The following is a 20336-nucleotide window of genomic DNA, read 5'->3' as shown; positions in this document are numbered from 1 at the left end:
GCTGACATGCATGTCGCGTCTAAGCTTGATGCAGTTTAAGAACCCTGCCGATGCATGGGCCGCGGCTGACGGTCGGCAGATTGATTCTGCCTTGCCTTGATCATCAGTCGGGCATGCCGTGCGCCGTCAGAGCGGGTTTGGGTTGACAGTAGGATTCCGCTACTCCGCGCATTCAGGATCCAACGTTGAAGAGCCTCAACTCTCATGCTTGAATCCCAACCTACGCCACCTTTGCGAGACCACCAGGCGACAGCATGCCTTTCGGAAACAGGTCCAAGAAATACTGGATCGTGCCGCAAGAATCCCTTGCGCCTGATGACCTGGTGCTGGGCAGCATTCTCAAAAAGCCCAACGACACAATAGACATTCTCAATCGCCGCGCCGTCGTGGCAATCGACCCGTCGCTTGTTATTCACGAGCGTGAGCAAGTCACCAAAAGCCTCGGCGACGCCGTTGATTCCGGCTTTGGGGCAGGTATCGGCGCCTCGTCGGTCCTCGCCGCCATCCTCGGAGCATCCCCCACGCTTGAGGGGAAATGGGCCACAGGCGTGTCCGACAACATTGAGGCAACGAGGGTTCGCGCTCAGCATTTCGTGCCACCAGCAGAATATGTCAACAAAGCGCTGCGAACACAGGAAATGGACAGCTACGTGCGACAGTCATTTTTCAGTGCACCGGTTTACATGGTCGTTGGGGTTGCGATAGCCAGCACATTGACGCGGACGGCGAATGCTTCAGCAGACAGGGGAGGCAAGGCCGGTGTTGGCTTGGGCCCGCCAGGAACAGGTGTCGAAGTCTCCGCCGACCTGTCGGCAAACAGGAACACCAAGTCCAGCTACCACGACTCCGTCGAAGGCGACGTCGTGCTGGCATACCGGCTGCGGCGATTCCGCTACTCCAAGAGGCGGGACGAGTTCGTCAAAAATGACGAGGACGAGACGAAACACGCACGATACGGCACGGATGAGGATGATGCCCCACAGAGCGAAGACGACGAAGGTGTCAACGAGGTCGCTGTCTTCTCGTTTTTTGATGGCGAGGATGTTGAGGCTGGCGATGCCGGCCTACAAGGGTTTGCGGAGGGAGATGGCAGCGACGAGTATTCTGATTCGAGCGATGATTGAATGGATTGGCACGAAGTAGCGTTCCTTTCACTCAAGTGCCACGACTGGCGCGCCCCCTGATGAAAGAGGGTTCGTGAGTTCGCCAATGATGCCACCATGTTGCCGTCCATGCAAATTCACTTCCTTTCAAGCCAAATCCTGGTCATAAAAGGCTTTCAAGGCGCACACGCACGTTCTCCGTGAACAACCAATTGTTAGAAAGCGCAGTGAATTGCCACTGTCCTGTGCGATTAATGCCGCCCGTCATCGGTCCATTGAAGCGCCGTGACATTCGCCAAATGAAAGAACAAAGCACTGAATCTACTGTGCCGCTTGCTTGACGAGACTTGAGGATTTGTGTTTAAACCTGCAGGACTAAAATACCTTTCACTCACTGCGTCACTGTCACAAATCGTCGCAGCCTGGAACGCCCTGCGTGGTGATAATTGCGTCTCGAAGCCATCATCAACGATCATGTGCGTGGAATACCATCAATACACCGTCTGTCCCGATTGCGGAGAAGACCGGCTCGTCAAAATACTTCCCGCAGAGCCCTGTACCAAGGCTCACGAAATGGGAAACCCTTGGCCGGGTGGCTGCGGGGAAGGCCTCCGGACCATCTTGCAACCATACGACCGACAGCCAGACGATGTCTATCTGTGCGAGGGATGCCTGCTGGTGGATACGAGCAAAACTTCTTGCAGACCGTCCTGAGATGAGTTTCGAGCCACCCTCAATGGGTATGTAGCGCAGACTGAAGATTGAGGAATCATAAATGCCACGCTCTGTTCATTCTACATTCTGCCTGTGATTGTCTGATTCCTCCTCCGTGTTCTTTCTCACAGCCGCGTGCTTTCCAGGGCCTCATACACCGGCGCCAATCTCAAAGAGCTCAATCAGGCCTTTTTGATCCGCTCCCTGGAGATCTTTGACCTTCTCTCCATTCTTGTAGAGGTGGAATGTGGGCATGGCCCTGATTCCAAGCTCCTGCGTCAGGTCGCTCAGCTCGTCGACGTCGACTTTGACAAACTTGATGTTCTGGAACTTGTCGAGCTCGGATGAACTGCAAAGCCGTTGTTAGATCATTTGTTGACTCGCACGACAGGACTCGACCATGGGATCAGACGCACTGAGCAAAGACGGGTGCAATTGCTTTGCACGGGGCGCACCACGTAGCAAAGAAGTCGACGACGACTACGTCATTGTCTTTGAGCGTTTGTTTAAACTCGTCCGTTCTGTATTGCGACATGTCAGCTTCCACTTCTGTGCGTCTTTGTCGCGCTGCGGCTCCGGTCGTCGCGCCGGACGCAAAGGCCTGGCAGATTGGAACGGCGCACAGAGCAGGGGTCGGCACATTATTCGTCCACTATCGAAAGGGCAAAGCAGTACTCACGACCGAACGTTGTGGACGCCCATTCTGACTGATGTCGGCTGTGAAAGGATAAGCCGGCTGTCCCTGAAGCTCTTTTGTACGGGCGGTCTGGTCTGGTGCGGCGGCGACTCGGCTTGTGATGACGTGAAAGCAATGCACAGATGTAGACTGAAGAAGCAGGGGCAGGTAGGTGTTCCGAGCTATTTACATCAAGAGGAAACGCTTTACTAAGCCTATGACGTGTGGACGATCTGATTCAAAGACGTGGATCATTTGAGGGCTTGGCCAGCGACGTGCGGATCAACGGAGTGCGCACCGGTGATGTCACGACTCGGCCCGCTTCTACACCGTCGCTGAACGGTAGCGCTGGCACGCATAATTCCGAGCAACGGGTTGCAGACAAGTAAAATGCCACTCTGGTCCACAATTAACCGCGATTTGATCTACATCCCGCAGGCAGCGCCGGTAATATCGAGCGAGTGCTGTCCAGTCTTTAGGCCAGCCTCTTCCAACGGCCTCGAACATGAAGTTCATGCATTGAGCTCCCTCACGATATATGCCTTTGATGCAGAACAAATGGTCGCACTGCCTTGCAATTGCTATTGTCTATTCCATGTGTTCGGATTCAGATCAAGGGGTTACTGTCGGAACAGTCAATGAACGCCCAAATTTCCCCGCTCACACCTCATCGTGCCATTTGTATAAAATGGGAGCATGCAGTGCCCGCCATATCCTGCCCTCATTGAATTGTTCTGACATGCAACCGCGATAACACACTTTCTCAGACGACACACACACACTCACTCACACACACACACTCACACACAGGAAGCCCCGTTCAGACCAATATCACACGATGTGTGTTAACAAGAGTTACTACTACACGTGCTGGATGTGCCAACAAGAATGCGCCTACTACAAGACCACCACCTCCCTCTGCCGCTCGGTAAAGAAGAAGGGTCGTCCAGCAGGCAAATGCTGGAGGGGGATAAGAGACAAGTGGATCCGTTCAAGCCGCAGGTTCTGCAACAAGACCTGCGAGGAACGGTATAGGAAGAATTTGGACCACATAAGGCGAGGGAAGACGAAAACGCTCGCAGGGAATTGGCTGCTTTTATGGAGGCTCGAAGGAAGAGGAAGGCAGCAATGAGCAGGTTGATCAGGGTGTTTCCGAGTGTCGCGAGGGACCGAAGCCCCGCCTTGTTTGGCCATTCGTCTGTCTACGGCCTCTCCAGGTGATGGCAACTCCGAGCTCTTCATCCACTCAGACCCATGTTCGACTGCAGGCAACAGACCGTCCGTCCTCAACACATAGCTACCTCTGAACCAATTTCAAGCACGGCTAAAACACCAACCATAGCTTCTGTGCCTCGCAATTCGTGAACGTGCCGCTTCTAGTGATTCACCATTTGTATTGCCACCATGATGACCCCATTTAGGTGCTCCGCATCAGTACCTTTGACACCAGACTGTGTGGCTTTCATAAGCTAGACGCACTTGTAGCTTTTCTAGTACTACAGCGAGCGTAGGGTGTCAGTCCGTGGGTTAGTAACTCATCTTGGCTCGGCTTGAGCCGTGGCTGTCTGACCTCATGGTTAACCTTCGGGACTTCTATAGCGAGCTGGGACGGACTGTCTTTGGCTAATAAAGCAGACCTAGCACGCATCGTGTTACTTTGCGCGACTTGGCGATTAGGAGACCGTCGTTGATGCACTGCAAGGCTCAAACATGGATTCGAGCTACTCGTACTCTCCACCGCAGTGCACCATGGCACAAGAGTTCATGATTAAGAACCCAAAGAGACGCCGCTCCATGCATGTGCTATCCCCGAAGACTAGTACAGTAGCAGGTGGTCATCAAGTGTACTAGGTCGGTAATTCGCGCTTATTAGGACTCATACAGGGCTGTGACAAGGTCACACTAGAGGAAATAACCCCTGAATTGCTGTGCTTTCCCCTGAACTATATCAAGCCAGCACGTAGCGTCGAATTCTCCGCCGTCGCGCACACGCTTCTCGATGCCAGGCTTCCGCAGTCCAAGGCGCAGCATATCAATACCGACTCGCCCTAGCCAAGCGTATTGTCGACACCCGAGACGTACAAGATGTGCTGGGTCCAACGGTTCATAAGGTGCCATAGGTGCCGCAGGGATGTCGAGGTTTCAACGGTTCCGGCTCTGCATTGCGTTGAGCGGCCGAGCAACAACATGTTACATACACATGGTGTTCTTCGCATCCCGGGACCAACGGAGCCCCCGTATATCTACTGTTTCGAGTGTCAAGCGCAGAATGCTGCAAAGCTCAAAAAGGAGCGAGACCACAAGTATGGGCCTGGCTCCAAATCGGCGAAGTCGGGAAAAGCGTCAAAATAACTTCGGCATTTCGCTCGTGTCGACACCATGCAGGCAGAAAGATTCCTGCTTTGGCATTTGTCCGTCACCAATGGAATAACTTTCACAATAATATAGTGTTGTACAAGCCGAACCTTAGTATCTTTGTACATCTAAACATGTCTCGTGGCGGAAACGCACTTTTAATATACAGATGATCAGGATGTTAGTCGGCAATTGAGATCCATAAAGCCTTCCACCTGATCTTGAGAGAGTTTGAACTGCGTTCTACTTTGTCAGTCTTGCTTAAGAGGACTGAGGCAGAGGCTGATAGTAAGAACAGAGCTGGGAATGGAAGGTTTCTTGGGATAGTTTCCAGTTCCGCGTAAGATCTTGTTTCCTTGGTCCAATCTATCTATCTATAGTGTGGATGTGACGTCAACTCTGCTCAGCCTGTCCCTCCGACCCTTAGTCGACGAGAATCGTCCCCATCTATATCCCAGATCCCAGTGAAAGTTATATAACTCGGTACTCAGTTTCCGCCCAGAGTTTGCCGTGATTCAATGCCCGTCTAGCAACTAGCACTGTGCTTTCTACGGGGCAGACGCTCATGACTTGACGGCGAGAGAGCTTCCATCCTGTATGCCGCCACTTATGATAACAGGCAAGCATAAAGTCGGTCCAGTCTGTGATTCACAGTAGTAGGTTACGAGGTAATCTTGCATAAGTCACTATATCTTTTCTCTGAGTATAATAAGACCACTTCGCAGGTTCGTACGTTGAGCAGTTGTAACCATTTTCCCTTAATAATTTCGCAGTGCGGCACCCATACCTTTTCATCCACGCTAAAGCAGACTGGCAAAGCTCGAAGTGCCCAAGGTGTGCTTCACCAAGAAGATGTTCAAGTGCTATGCTTGCCAGAAAGACTTCACAATCGCCACAGTCGTTGCCGAGGTCTGCATCGTGCAGCGGGGCAACGGGAGCCAACATATTACTGGCCCTGTTTACGTGGAACAGCCAAAGAACTTTCCCTTCTGGCTCTGCCGTGACTGTATTGGAACATGTCTTGAGGTTCAAAGAAATCTTCACAAGGATTACGGTTACTTGTCTCGCGACACCTTATGAAGCACGTTCATAGCAAAGGTGATGTTGCTGTGATGATGGACCTACGGATAGCTATCTTTGCGTTTACAGCAATCATATGAATATCATAAAATTGTCACCTACCCACGGGTAGCTTTATCATTATCTGTACCAGGAGGACATGCATGCTATTGACAATGGATCCAGTTCGAAAATCAGCTCAGCCACACCCGCATGAGTATTTAAAATCTACGAATTCGCTCCGTTGCTCGTATGCTACTACAGTGCCCGGTATTGTTTAGTATATAATATAAGGGTACTGAGAGGTGGGCATTGCGTCTCTGTATCGGCGAAATTAAAAGAGAGTCATATGTAGACGGTCGGAGGTTATAGATGAACTATTGAAGGCGGGCTGCTCTGATGCATCATAGATTAATGATCGTTCGCGATCCACAGCCCAGAAGCTCAGGACTTGACGCTGGAGGGCTTTCATCGCTATCTGTTTCTTGCGTCTTGCCCCGCACTCACGGCATCAGGCGTTCACAGCGAATCGGGTCTGTGATTCACATTCGGGGGCAAGCTACCATTGCGATAAAATGATCTTGTGGAAAAGGGGGTGTATAATCACTGTTCCTTTAGTTGAAATATAAAAAGAGGAGTTCCGAACTTCTCACGTTCCGCAGTCGTGACTACTTTCCTCATTAATTCCATAGCCCAAGACTGGAGGCGCCCAACTACCCTTGTTCTGTCAGAGAAGTTTATCGAAACCCCAGACGTTGAAGATGTGCTGGATCAGGACGTTGTACAAATGCTATATTTGCCAGCAAGATGTCCTAGTGTCCTCAGTCGCTGCGGCGATTTGTGTCGTGCAGCAGTTTAACAAGACCCGTTCACATGCAATTTCCTTTGTATACATGGAACAGCCCAAGGAGGGACCCTGGAACCTGTGCGCCGACTGCGCCAAAAGATGTGCTGATGTTCAGGGCAACCTCGAAAAGGATTTCGGCCCATTGAAATGAGGGGTCCCTCTCAGTGTACTGTTGCACTGGCTGAGGCACGTTCATAGCAAGGTCGACATGGATGTTGCCTAGCTGACTTATGAAAGCTATCCTTGCATTGAGAGCCATCTCATTTAGCGTATACTAGAATTACTAGATAGTAGTTCTCTAGTAGAATTGGAACTCAGTGCCCGCATAGACAGATCTGTGCTATCCTTGTCTATACCGAGGGAATGTGCCTAACAAAAAATACCCATTTACTCCTATTTGGAATCACCTCCGTCTTGCCGATATGAGTATATTAAATCCGGTGCCTTGCTAAGTTACGTATTTAGTACTGCAATTCTTAGCGTTATTTAATACGTAGTAAGGAAATATAGGGAGTTAGGCGTCTAATCTATGTATAAGCCCCAGCTAGAGGGAATTCTACGTGAAGGCTCGGACGTTATCGATGGAATAAGGTAGGCTGCTCTCATATATCCTAGAGTCGTAGTCGATTGGGAGCCACGAACAGTACTTGCCTCATCCTTGACCCTAAGAGCATTGAATAACTCTGCAACCTTTCCGCGTTGCGACCTCATGCCTCTGGCTTGACCAATACACCCCATACTAGGGGAAGCATGCTCCACGGTTGCTCATCTCCTTCGATGCTATCATAATTTTCCCACTTGCCCGCTGCCGCAAGGATCTCCCTCGTGTTCCGCGTCATGTTGCACCCTCCAATGAACGGCCACCATACTGGATTCCAGAGATCTGCTCACAGTTAGCAATCCCGGTTATTGTATTCCCATGACAATGGCGTGCTGTAAAAATGTAGTTGATCAGCTTGCGACTTACGTTGCACGGTCGCTGTCAGCCAGTCTGAATTGCGATGATGCTCCCAGAAGATCAGCTTGCCACCAGGCTCGAGCAGACGATACAGCTCCTTGGCCACGGCTTTTGGATCAGGCACCGAGCACAGCACCTGGATGCTAAGCACCGTGTCAAGGCTGCCTTCTGTGATTCCATGCTTCTCGAGGACGTCGCTCTCTTGCATTTCGCTGACGACTAGCTCATATACGTCCTGTAGCCCGTGCTCCTCGATCTTCTGTTCACAGTCGGGCGCGAAGTGAGGGTTGCATTCCACACCGACGATGCGGGTCACCTTGCTCTTGTCGTAGCGACACAGCTGGTTGCCCAGCCCGGGACCGAGCTCCAGCACGATGCCGCTACATTGAGGGACAAGTTTGGGGATCGCAGTCTTGTTTGTCTCGAAGCGAACGAAGTTTTCATCTATGCAAGAAAGTCAGGCGGCATACTGGTAACATGGAGTCACTGCTTAGGAGTACATACTCAGGACTTTGAACCACTTGTAGCATCCCATGTTCAGAAGCTGGGAAACACTAAATAGGATGCGGTAGCTGCCCTTCTGAAAGGCCTCCTTGGCGCTCACGGATACGGCTGGGACATACTGTCAGCCTCCCACCCAAATGCACTCTCATCCGAAGAGTCCGGTAAAGGATTTCCTCGCGCGAAGTCATGATTAGCCCAAATGCCATATCAAACGGGATCCCAAGGCTCCAGATAGCTACGATATCGGTCTTTCCAGGTCATTGTTTCTTGCCGTCGGTCGCTCTCCGGAAAGCTAAGGCACGTGCAGCCTCAGGGATTCACCAGTGGTTTGCTTCAGTCTTCCCGCAGTGTGGCATGTAGTACAAAAAGTAGAGAGTACACGATGCGGATCATCTGCCGAGTGAACGTCTTATTAACTGGTTTACAGACATGCCCATAGAGGGGGTTTGCATATACGCGACAATCCGTAATCCCGACACTCGTGCCGCCTGGCTGATGTGGTTCTGTTGCTGTCGCGTTCTGCTGCAGGAGATATGAGTCACCACAACGCACCTTGCGTGGCCAGGAAAGTAGGGTGACAGGTAACGCCCTCGGCAAAAACACAGTACTGTACTCCGTACCCACGTCGCCAATGTAGCCGGCTTGTTGGGCAGCAGGCCGTTGCTCAACTCGAGGCGGATTGTCTCAAGCAAAGGTTGTTGCTGTTGGTCAAGGGCCGAGGGGGGGTAAAACGCACAACCAACGTCCATGTCTCAGTTAGCTTCAAGGCTGCGAGCCCGCCGAAGAGCAGGGGCTGGCTTGGACGCAGCCGCCCCGTCTCCTCCGCCTGATATGCGTGCGCAGGCTGTGAGTTGCATCGCGAAGAAGCCCCGAGTTGACTGTATGGCCTACGTCAAGTAAACAGGTAATGCATGCTGACCGAATCATACTATAACATGTAATCCGAGGCTTTGTCGACACAGCAACGGCAAACATGAAGCCTACTGCGTGAAGTAGCTCATCAAACACCCACGGCCTCTGCAAGCGCGCACCCAGACGAGAACTTACTATTTACCCACACGCATATCTCTATTGCCCACGCCGCGTGACTCTGATACTGTACGGGCCTCCGGTTTATATGGGCAGTGCGTGGGCAAAGAGAGATATGCGTGTGGATAAAGAATAGTTCTCCAAGGAGGCGGAAAGCATCAAGGATGCCAAGGGCATCCAAATATACATTGTGTACATTCCCGTAGGCGTGTCTGCTTTATCGCAGATGCAGAAGCGAGGTGGGAATGCTCTCCCTCTTGAGCCCGAAGATGGCCAATTGATGAGTGTGTGACCTCCCGTCTCGATCCCCCTTCGAGCTCCCCAAGTCTGCCATCTCGAATGGGCATAACACTAACGCTCGGTGCTCTTCCAGTTATCAATATTAATCTGCACTGGAAGCTAGATCGGGAAACCGCAAGAATGAAGGTATTTGAGGGGAATGATCGCTGGAATGGACAAGGAGGCCAAATCGGCCAAATCCAGCGGGCATTAGCACCCGTACGTCTTTCTGAACCATTGTTTCGAAGAACAGCGGCCTCTCGCCAGCTATGGAAACCCGATCGTGGACCTCCTTCTGGAAATCAGAAATGCTGTAGATCCCCGAGGAATCTTCCATGTATTGCAGCCGGGCCACCACAAATTTGTATCCCGCCATTGAGCAGTATCTCCAGGTGGCAATGGAGCCGAGCTCTGACAGTGTCCCGGGAGTGTACATGTAGCGTGGCTCTTGCCGATACACCTAAGATAGATCCATCACGTCGTCAGCATCAGTGCCCTGTGCGGGAGCTTGCTTTCCAGACTTCAAATCCTCTCCGAATATGCTCGTCAGAAATGCCACCACGTCGTTCATGCCTTGAGGAGAATTGAACCAATGGCCTCCATTCTGATACTCGCGCCAGACGACGTTCGCACCGAATCCTCTGAGCGACTCCCGCAGTGTTCGGCCGTACTCAACAAGCACGAGCGGGTCATCTTCACAGTGCTCCAGTAGAATCGGCGTGTTGCGCAACACCTCGTTGTCCGTCGGTGCGTCCGCAAACCCCAGCACCTTGCGCGTATCCGCGAGGCTGCGTCCTGGAAACGGCAATCTGCACGAGAACCCCATGTACGCGGCAAGTCGCCGCGGAAGGGTCTGATTCTGAGGCGAAGTGTGCTGGGGAACGTTGAGGTTGAGCAGCGTGTGAGTCGCCGTAGCGGCACCCTGACTGATACCCGCCAAGACGATGCGATCCCACCGTCCGCCAAGCAATGCCGCCTCCTCAGCAAGCAGCTTCCGAATTCGCTCAACACTAGGCCTCAGTCCCTCCGCCTGGAGGTCCTCGTGGTCGGAGAAGTTGCGGACATCCCAGATATCAAACCACTGTGAGACGCGGTCTCCCGGCGCGGTCCGGCAAGGGATGATGCCGGCAGTCGGGAACACCCAGCGGAAGGAGGGAAATGCCTCGCGGAGGGTGTAGTTGCGCGAGTCGGTGGACAGCCAGAGAGAGTCGCAGAATCGGGGGGCCGTGTCGCCACGGCCGTGTAAGAAGACAACGGTGTGCGTGTGAGCTGCCGATGGGGCGACGATGGTCGGGGGAGTCGCCATTGTTGGGCTTTGTAGCGTGCAATTCCAACGCGGAGACTCTCCTTTTGCGTGCGCGTTTGTGGTTGAAGAAGAGAAACGGTGGACTGGCTTCGCGTGCAGCCTGGAATTGAGGTCTGGTTGAACATTGAGCAGAGGGTCCTGCGGATGAATCAGGGTCGCTGCCTGCGGCTTGTTGGGCGCTTGGGACGGGCGCCTAATGCGACCTGCGGCCCCCTGACTGACCAGCTGCCACCAGAACCTTTAAGCGCCTGCCATGGTTTGCAGCCTCTTGTCGGGCGCCGATTGCCTCGTCATGATAGATGGTATTCAACCGACTCAAAACTGTTGGTCGTGCGATACGTCATGGATCGACGGCGGATAGCAAGATGCCGCAAATGTGTTATCTTGTAGTCAGATGTAGTCGCCCTCCTCCCAGCTTCGTTTCTCAACCTCGACTTCCTTGGAATAGTCTCCAAACGCCCCAAATATCCGGTGGATCTGGATCTTTAACCTTTCCTCGTACCTGAACGACTCGAATAGCATCTTGGTGTACTCCCAGTACTCGGGGTAGAACCCAGCGGTCTCCCAATCCACGATGCCCGTCACATGCCAACCAATCGTCCCGTCTTCGTTGCTCGCTTCATCGATCAAGATGTTGCGAAAGTTCAAGTCCGGGTGAGTGAAGACGGCTTCGTGGCCTTTTCGGCTTGAGTCGTCTGGATTGCGCAACAGCGCGTTGAAGCCATCTTCATTCGCGAAAGGCCCAAATGGCGTGGCGTCTCGGATGCGATGATCGCGAATGGGGCCGCCCAGTGAATCGCATATCGCGTAACCGTCGCCAACGAGCTTAGGAATACTTCTGATTTGCGAGACGATCGCTTGCATCTCTTGGACGAAAGTGGTCATTTCATCATCAGAGAGCTCCTCGTAACAGTCGGTGGCCTGCCTACCAGGCATCTGTGTCATGAGCAAGTACTCCTTCTGGCGGAAGAGATAACCACTCGACGCGACGACAGCAATGTCCAGCGGTCTCGGTGCTGGTATACATGTGTACTTGCGAATCATTTGTAGGGTGTGAAACTCGTTGCGACACAAGCCAGGATCTCCGGGATATTTGAGGAACAGGCCGAAAGGCAATCTCTGGACATTGTTGCCTTCGTAGTCGTAGAGAATGCTCCCTACCTTGCGTAGGCATTCGTACGCAAAGAAGCGAACTTTCTCTGGTAGCAATCGCCACACTAGTAGGAAGGCAGGTTTTAACAATTCTGTGAAACCAGCCAGGAAGCCCTGACGCCTGAGAGGGGATGATGAAAGGCGTCTGGCGTCGGACAACGAGCCATGGGTACCTTGCTTCCGTGACAGAATTCGTTGCTCTATGATAATCCAACGAATGCTCGTTGAAAATCGTGCGTGGGTGCCAATGAATATTGCATCGACAGGTGAAGTCCCCCGCCGGGAGTGATCGCCGAGGACCGGAACCGACCCGTTCACGAACAGTGGTCCGTTCCGTAGGCCGATGAAGACGGGACTGATCCGATACTGAGGAGCTTGGCGTGGTCAGAGTCAGATCTGACTTCAATGGGAGTTCGCAGAGCAAAAACGATTGCCTGGCTTACCTCAATCAAGGATGGTTGTAGTCTGTCCATCCTCACCTCACCTCGAGCGAAGGCAGCGGCGGCTGACTGGCAAACCAACCAGTGACTGTGGAGAGGCCTGATGCTCTTGGGATCTCGGGCGCATTTGAGCCACCAGTCACGATAAGGGGGGGTGAAGAACGCTCCTAACATGTCAAATACACGGCTCTGAGATGAAACAACGAGGGTCAGCGAACATGCCCTTGAAAACTGGTGAGTACACGTACGCTACTTTGGATCCAGCCCACAGGAAGTGGCAAGACTGGCGTGACTATGAGCGGGTCATTTCGGGTGCCAGGCTGCCCTGTGATGCAGCATTTCATGCCATCGCGACTCGATATCATGGACGCATCCTCCACGTCCGGGGCTTGCGGCAGCGTCTCGCTTTGCAACACTGGCGCTGTCAGCAATGGGAACCGTAATGAGGGCACAGATACACGTACCGGATTCGACAATGTACTTCCAGTCCGACACGAGTGAGAGCGCGTCTGAGTGCAGAGTCGGCCCGTCGTGGCAATGGCGTTGAAGGAACGACGCTGCCAGGCGGGGGTTCAGCGCCTCGAACACGAACGACTCCAAAAGACGGTCCAGCGGGTAGGGAAGCTGGGCCTGCTGTACAATGGAGACAGCAGCCTGCACTTTCTCGTCAGTAGTGGGAGCCATCGTGTCGGTTCGGGCGCACGAAGGTAGTAGCCACAGCCACTGGCCTTGGGTCGAACGAGCCCAGGCTCATCATCATGGGGAAGGAAGAGCTTGAGGAATGTCTCGATGCAGCGGGAGGCGGGTGGGAGATACAATTCAGGTCCCCTGGACGTGCTGGACCTTTGGAGTGTAAGCCCCTGAGGTAGCCGCCCACCCGCTGCGGAGCACCAGGCAATAGCATGCGACGGGACCTTGGGGGCGGAACATTAGCGCCCGCTCCTTCCATGTGTTTAGCGGGGTCCGGGGCCCTCAGCCCGCAACCTAGGACTGGAACTGACAGGACTGGAGGTCAGGGGTTGTCCCCCCAAGAACGCCGAGTGGCACCCAGCGAGTGGCAGCGGCCGCAGCCCTGAAGTTTGGCAACACCCAAGAACTCCTGCGGTTGGGTGTTGGATCGCACGATCTCGTGAAAGACTTCTGCATGCCCGGATTCAACGACCCCGAATTGAGGTCAGCCTTCTCAAGCCTCACCCGCAACGTTGGCACGCCGACCACGTGTGCCTTGTAAGTTCTGACAGCGAGTCGCTCCGTGTTAGCAACAAGCAGGCAGGCAGGCACGAAGGCGGCAAAACGGCACTTGCAACTTCGACCCACTGGTTCCACCAGCGGCCCGCGCGTTAGGAGGGGCCGACGGCTGCTTGCCGAACCAAGACTGAGGACGGGAGAACAAGGCGACTGCGCCTCGTCATGTTGCCGCTGACGATGTCGGCTGTCGGTAACACAACCACCAAACTGTGGCCTCTCTCGCCGTCAATATGGCGGCAACTGCGTACGGAAACACGAAGCCAGCGCCCGCGCAGTTTGCTCACTTACAGCTTTCCGCGACAGGAGGTGTGACGACAAGGCAGTTCGTTGCCTGCGCCCCATGTCGTCAGGCCAGACGACTGCCGCCGTGTTACATACGAAGCACACGCCACGCCCGTTGCCGGTCCGCAGCACCGTTGCTGCAGTGGCGTTGTTTGCTACCCAGCCGTGCGCGCGTGTGCTGAAGGGACCAAAATGAACATCATCACCAGTGTTTTGGCATCCTTCCAGAAGAAGCACCTCCGCATTAGCGGTGTTGCCGAACTCCAGACTCACCTTTGACGCACCATCAATAGGGAGGAACGGTTGGCTGCTCCAACGCGCGGAGCATGTCTGGAATGCTTGTTAGCGCGGCGCAGTGACACTCACCATCATGCCACGCGCGCCCTTCGCCGCACAGGACCCGGCGCTTTGGTCGCGGCAAGTCCATCTCGTGTTTGTTGGCGAACAGATGCCGAGGGAACGCTCCCAAGAGCTCGCAGCTGATGACTCCATTTTACTTCTCGATGTGCTCGAGCCTTGCCGCCAAGACGGGGGATTGCGGGGTTTGAGACACAGCCAAGTACAAACTTCCCGGAGGAGGTTCACAGACACTCCATCGAAAGGTGGTGTGACGAAGCTGGCGAATTGCCGGCGGCGCAGACAGACAAACGCAAGCCACCTCTCACTGGCCGTGGAGCTCCCATCCTAAGTCAGGGTTTCCCTGCCGATGCACAAGGTCACGAGTGCGGCAACGACGACAATGCTAGCTCGACGGTCTCTCTCTCTCCCCCCTCGCTCTCTCTACACCAAACCTCGATCCCCCTACAACAACGCGACGCCAGAGTGGATGGTCCCTTCCCGCGCGACTCGACGGCACTTGCGCCCGTTGTCTCTACTCCGTTCTCTAGAGTCTGTACCCACGGCCAGCAGCTCGCTGCCACACCCATGAAGATGCCGCTCAGCTCTCGTCACCCTCGCCTGTCCCCGACACCGTCGCCGCCGTCATCGTCATCGGCATCATTGACAGCCCCAACAACAGCAACGCCATCGTCCACACTCGCGGCACAGTTTTAATACGACTTCACCCTCACCCCTCGCTCATTCTCTTCGTCGCTCTGGCCGGCCAGTTTTGTCTCGATAACGGCACCATGGCGGGGAATCCTATCGTCAAAATCGAGCTTCCGGGTCGCTCCCTGACCAAGCCCTACACGACAGGGGAGACTATCCGTGGAACTGTCATTCTCGAACCCCCCCAGACCATCCCGTTCCGCCCGCTCCTGGTATGGCTGAACAGTAGAGCTCGGACCAAGACGGCCATGAGCATCCATCCAATTGTCCGAACTTGGCATGTACCCATCCTGAGAGACCTCATGGGGTGTGGCGTTTGGAATCCAATGCCAGGCGAATTTTTCTCTGCCGGTGTAAGGTACACGTTGGAGTTTACTTACATCATCCCGCCACGACTGCCCAGGCCACAATGCTACGGCCGTTGCATGAATCCCGTCGCCGCCGAACGGCACTGCCAGCTGCCTCCCTCCCTCGGAGACTGGTATCTTAAGGACATGTCCCCAAAGGGGGCTCAGATCGGCTGGTTCATTAGTGTGGATGAGGTTCAGGCAAACCCTGACCCGCTACTTCCTTCCACAAAGCTTGCGTGTCTGGCGGCGACTCCCGTCTACATTCTGCCCTTTTGCGCAGAGGATCCTCCCCGCATCATCGACGGACACAACGACAGGTATAAGATGTGCGAGACAACGACACTAAGGAGGCGTTTCAAAATTCACAAGGGACCCATCGGCACCCTGACGGCAACCGCATTGCAGCCTCCCGCCCTCATGATTCACCCGGATAGCCTCCGCGGCTCTCAGACAGTTGCCCAGATCGACTTGTCATTCTCGCCGAGTAATCGGACAAACCCTTGCCCGAAGATCCATTCACTTAAGATTGAAATCCAATCTTGTACTTTCTACAGCAGCGAACCTATGCATTGTCTCCCAGACTTGAGCCATGCCCAGCCTGCCTTGGGGACAGCCAACATCCCCTCCGAGTACTCAACGTCGCGCACCATTGCCACCGTGTTTCCTGATGCACCACTTTGGCAATGCAGCCATTGCACCAAACCCTGGGACGCAGTATGCTCCTCCTTGCCTTCAGGATCCTCATCTTCGTCCAGACCTGGCCCTAGTGATCTGGGACCTGGCAAGGACGACGCGCCCACAGTCGGGGCAACCGAGGTGCCCGAGGCCGAAGAGCAACAGTCACGGGTATCCACGAAAACATCACTGTACGAGCTACCCGCACATCTATGCAAGGACCACTGGTATCACGCGCAGCTCAAGACGTCATTTGGGGTGAACGATCGGTGGAGGACACTGTTTCTGCCGACTTTTTTTTCTTGTTCGATTGCGCGAACGTACACGCTCAAGCTGACGCTGAGGGTCGGTCCAACGAACCATAACATGAAGTTTTTTGTACCCCTTCAGGTTGGCGTGATGGGCATTGGTCCATATGCGCACGCAAGCACGCCGAATCCGCCGCTCGCAACTTACGATTCCGCTACTGGGCACCGTGAGGTCCCCCACGCGGGTGTCGGCAGCATAGGTGCGCAGCCACAGAGACAGGAGTGATCAAATTTCGAGGCGCCCAGTCTCGAGATGCCAGGCGCCGAGACATCAAACCTGGAGCCATCAAATCCCGGGGCGCGAAATCCGGAGCCGTCAAAGACGGGGTTGCAAGTCCCAAGACGTCAATTATGGACGAGGCGCTGTGAAAAGGTCAGCAATGTGGTCTTGGCTCGTTGCGTTGGAAGTTGTGCTTTCCTTGAATGAAACTTGATGCCTGTTGAGCGGTCATACTATCTTTAACTGCAGCGAAGAGGATTTGGGGTCCTGGTATTGAGTGTTGTCTAGCAGTCTTTGTATACATGAGATACTTGCTTTTGCTAAATATCAGTTGCAGCGAATTAGCCTCCCTCGTGCACTAATTGGGCTCGCCGTGTGAGCGTCGCAGATGTTACACTTGGCCAGTCAGGATGCTGGTGGGAGATCCCATCGCTTCGTTGGCGCACCGCACGGATCCTCGGACTGTGGCAGTTCTCGGGGCGGCCAGGTGAACTGCGCTTTTCTCGAGGACATCTGTGACGCTGGATGGCTGAGTGGATTAGGATTGGTTAAGCTGCGTAGCAGCACGCACGCGGCCCAGGGCACCGAACAGCAGAAATAGTTGTGATGCCTTGGTATGCAGATACGACGGGACAGATACAACGCCATTCATGCCGTGGCGCGACTCCTGACTTAGTATACAGAAAAATGAGCACACACAAATCGCCTCCCCCCCGGTACTCGCACACCCCTTCGACGTATCGATGACGGCCGTTTCTTTCGTCTCGCCTCCTCCTTTGACTTGTACATCTTGTGACGACACGCTAATATGTTTGCTTGCTTTCCGCCTGCCGCCGCGGCCGCCGCGGCCGCTTGTCATCCTCCTCTGTCGTCCCTGAATGGTGGTGGTGGGTCGTTTGGGTAGTGTTAGTGAAGCATGTAGGATAGGTCGGGAAGGTTGCGTAGGATGTTTGCCACGAGGTCTTGGTCTGCGCTGGAGGTGATGCCTGTGGGGTGTTGTTGTGGAGTGGGTGAGGTTATGGACGGCTGGGCCGGAGGGGTGCTGATAGACGGAGGTTGTGTCAGCGACGGGGACTTTTGGGCGGGAGTCGGTGCTTGTTTTGGAGTTGGGTTGGGTGCGTCGTCGATGTGTGTTGGCGAGGCCTTCGCCGCCGCCGCCGCCGTTGTCGTCTCCCAGAGGTCAAAGTCGCTGTTCGACACGCCGCCCTGGGTGGTGGTGACGAGGGTGTGCTGGGACTCGTCGGCGCTGGAGGAGCTGTGTGAGTCGGAGTCTTCGGCGGCCCAGGGGTCGTTTTTGTCCGCACGGGTCGGGGCGGCCTTGATGTGGATCTCCGTGCTCTGGAGGAGGGTGGACTTGTCGGTGTCGTCAGGTGGGAGGACGCTGGCTTGGTCGAGAGTAGGAGCGGGGGGCGTGTCCGAGCCGTTCACCTCCAGTGCGGCGGACAGTGAGGAGGAGGCACCAAAGGAGACAGGCTGCGTAGTCGTTGGCGAGGATACCATTTCGCCCCATTCGTCGTCCTCTTCTTCCTCTTCGGCGGCGGTATCGGGGACCACCGGGTGTGTCTGCGTCAGCGGGGAGGGGGGCTGCCGGATCTTTGGGATCGAGTCTGGTGGTCGAGGCAACTGTAATGACGCCGGCCTCTCCAAGGACTGCTTCGGCTCAGGTGGAGGACCACTATCCGACTTCTGCTCCTCAATGTGAATCGGTTCAGGCGGCCGAGCAGCTAGCGGCGACGAGGGCAAGCTGCTGCTCCAGGCAAATGCCGGCTCGGTAGGCGACATGATGCTCCCCTTGACTACCTCGGACGCCTGCCTCCCATGCCCATGCCCATGCGCAGCCCGCGCCACCCCGCCCTTTTGCTTCTTCGCCCGGAGCAGCTCGCCAATCTCCACGGGCGGCGCCTCCGAGTCCCAGTTGAACATGTTTGCACCCCCCGCGCCGAGCCGGCGGCCCAGCACAACGCGCCCGCCGATCGAGTCCTCCTCCATCCAGCGACGCACGATGCGCAGCGTCTCATCCCGGACGTGCGAGCCGGGCCAGCTGACGCGCACGTAGCCGTCATCGTCGTCGCCGCCGCCGTTGTACTTCCGGAGGGAGCCGAAGCGCGAGACACGGTACCAGGCTTTGCGCTCTGAGACGCTGGAAAAGGTGTCGCCGATGATGACGTCGGAGACGGGCTCTGGGTCGATGGACGTGGAGGGCGTGGAGGGGAAGAGTCGGTCCAGCTGGGATAGGTCGATGGGGAATGGAACTGGGGCCAGCTTCGGTTTTGAGCCATGGCTGGTGGCTCGCTCCTCAGTTTCTGATAGAGGTTCCCGGTCGTCGTCTTTGGCCGGCGACTCTGATTTGGGCCGCTCCAAGACTTCCTTGTGTTCCGGACTATCGAGGATGGCGTGCTGATGCTCCTCGTCGGGCGCCTCCGTGTCGAGCGCCTCTGTGACCTGAATGCCAGGCACTTCCAAAGCCGCGTCTTGGTCCTCTGCATTCTCCGTGGGCTCTCGTTGAGGCGTGCTCGGGGGCTCCGTAGAAGATGCACTTCTGTGAGCGATTCCATCAAACATTTCCACCAGCTCCTGCACCTTTGACGGCTTCCTGTCTGCCTCTGGCGGCTCTTCCGGTGTGGCAGCTCCTTGGATGTCATCGCCATTCGGGGATGTTGGCCTCTCTGAGAGATCGGGTTCGGTTGCTTCCTCAAGCACTTCGTCCGGTTCGCTGACGTGGTCGGATCTCGTCGCGTCTTTGGCCGGTATCTCCTCCTCCACTCCCCAGATATCGTGTGCGTGCACGTCAACAGAGCCCGGTCCTCTCGCCTTGCCATCCCGCTCCGCATCGTATCGTCGTGAGCCGTCCTCCCCAAGACTGATGGCCGAGTCCGCCGTCCTCCCCTCCTCCTCCTCCACCCTCGCCGCAGCCAACCCACCCCACGGATCCGGCGACGCTTCCCTCGCAACCGCACCACCCTCCGCAGGCCTCAGCCCCGGACTCCTCCCCCAGCCCGGGCTCTCCGCACCCGCATTCCATCCCCCCCACGCATCCTCCTCCTCCTCCTCAAGCGCCCTCCCCCACGGCGCGGGCGACACCCTTCGCGGGCTGCCGCCCCTGCTGCTCCCCTCGGCCGCGAAGTGCGCCTGCCGCGGCGCAGCGGGCAGGTCGAGCTTCACGGCTGCCGCCGATACAGGCTGCAGAGCATTGCTGTGGCTGTCGTGATTGTCGTCATCCGTCGTTGTCGACCACGGATCGCCGCCCCATGGGTCTTCCATGCCGGGCCGCGGCGGGGCATGTCGCGTGCTCGCTCAGCCTGCGCCTGGGCTGCTGCTGCTGCTGCTCCCCGCGGGTCGGACCGGCGGGGAGGGGGGACACGCACGAGTCGCGAGAATAGGGGATTATGATATCAATGGCTGCGGCATGGCGAGGGATCGGTCGGGGGCGGATGCTGCGGACGTTGGCGCCGCGTGGACTCGGTCGCGTTGGTCGAGGGAAACGGCGCGGTCGGGGAGGCGTTGCCAAGCCAAGGAGCTCGTACCGGCTGTGGCGGCAGTCAATGGGCGGGCTGGGTCTTTGGCCGTGAGCCGTGATGCAGCAGAGATGCAGGTTCGCGCAGATGGTCGTTGAAACCGAGGTGAGGTTGAAGAAGCAGACCGTTTCCGGACTAAAGAGATGATAGCAGGTCGGCGACTGACGTTAGGGGTCCACCGCGTCGTTGAGACAGCTCCCCAGCAGCTGCCAGGCCCACACCCCCGCGTCCTCCGGAGCTCGGGTTAATAGCTCCCAGGCACAGCCATA

The 20336-nt window shown here is 55.6% G+C and overlaps 6 protein-coding genes across 6 annotated transcripts; 1 reads left to right on the top strand and 5 right to left on the bottom strand.

The window, feature by feature from the left end:
* Positions 1 to 254: 254 nt before the first annotated feature.
* On the top strand, positions 255 to 1124 carry PLICBS_009591 (uncharacterized protein; the record flags this gene model as incomplete). Its single annotated transcript, XM_018325200.2, has 1 exon — positions 255 to 1124. One exon carries the CDS (start codon positions 255 to 257, stop codon positions 1122 to 1124), a length of 870 nt encoding a protein of 289 aa, XP_018176594.2.
* Positions 1125 to 1967: 843 nt separating this feature from the next.
* PLICBS_009590 (uncharacterized protein) lies at positions 1968 to 2519 on the bottom strand (the record flags this gene model as incomplete). Its single annotated transcript, XM_018325199.1, has 3 exons — positions 1968 to 2166; positions 2234 to 2338; positions 2497 to 2519. The coding sequence occupies 3 exons, from the start codon at positions 2517 to 2519 to the stop codon at positions 1968 to 1970; spliced, it is 327 nt and encodes a 108-aa protein (XP_018176593.1).
* Positions 2520 to 7461: 4942 nt separating this feature from the next.
* On the bottom strand, positions 7462 to 8477 carry PLICBS_009589 (uncharacterized protein; the record flags this gene model as incomplete). Its single annotated transcript, XM_065601678.1, has 4 exons — positions 7462 to 7637; positions 7722 to 8156; positions 8217 to 8324; positions 8456 to 8477. 4 exons carry the CDS (start codon positions 8475 to 8477, stop codon positions 7462 to 7464), a joined length of 741 nt encoding a protein of 246 aa, XP_065457750.1.
* Positions 8478 to 9984: 1507 nt separating this feature from the next.
* On the bottom strand, positions 9985 to 10830 carry PLICBS_009588 (uncharacterized protein; the record flags this gene model as incomplete). Its single annotated transcript, XM_065601677.1, has 1 exon — positions 9985 to 10830. One exon carries the CDS (start codon positions 10828 to 10830, stop codon positions 9985 to 9987), a length of 846 nt encoding a protein of 281 aa, XP_065457749.1.
* A 390-nt stretch (positions 10831 to 11220) lies between these two features.
* On the bottom strand, positions 11221 to 13106 carry PLICBS_009587 (uncharacterized protein; the record flags this gene model as incomplete). The annotated part of the gene is made up of 4 exons (XM_065601676.1): positions 11221 to 12023; positions 12305 to 12356; positions 12671 to 12837; positions 12887 to 13106. The coding sequence occupies 4 exons, from the start codon at positions 13104 to 13106 to the stop codon at positions 11221 to 11223; spliced, it is 1242 nt and encodes a 413-aa protein (XP_065457748.1).
* Positions 13107 to 17458: 4352 nt separating this feature from the next.
* PLICBS_009586 (uncharacterized protein) lies at positions 17459 to 19813 on the bottom strand (the record flags this gene model as incomplete). Its single annotated transcript, XM_018325195.2, has 1 exon — positions 17459 to 19813. The coding sequence occupies one exon, from the start codon at positions 19811 to 19813 to the stop codon at positions 17459 to 17461; it is 2355 nt and encodes a 784-aa protein (XP_018176589.2).
* Between the last annotated feature and the right edge of the window lie 523 nt (positions 19814 to 20336).

This window comes from Purpureocillium lilacinum, assembly GCF_023168085.1.
Source record: "Purpureocillium lilacinum CBS 284.36 DNA, scaffold_7, whole genome shotgun sequence".
NCBI lineage: Eukaryota > Fungi > Ascomycota > Sordariomycetes > Hypocreales > Ophiocordycipitaceae > Purpureocillium > Purpureocillium lilacinum.
Note: the sequence above shows the minus strand (reverse complement) of the source record. Positions and strands in the feature narration are given on the sequence as shown.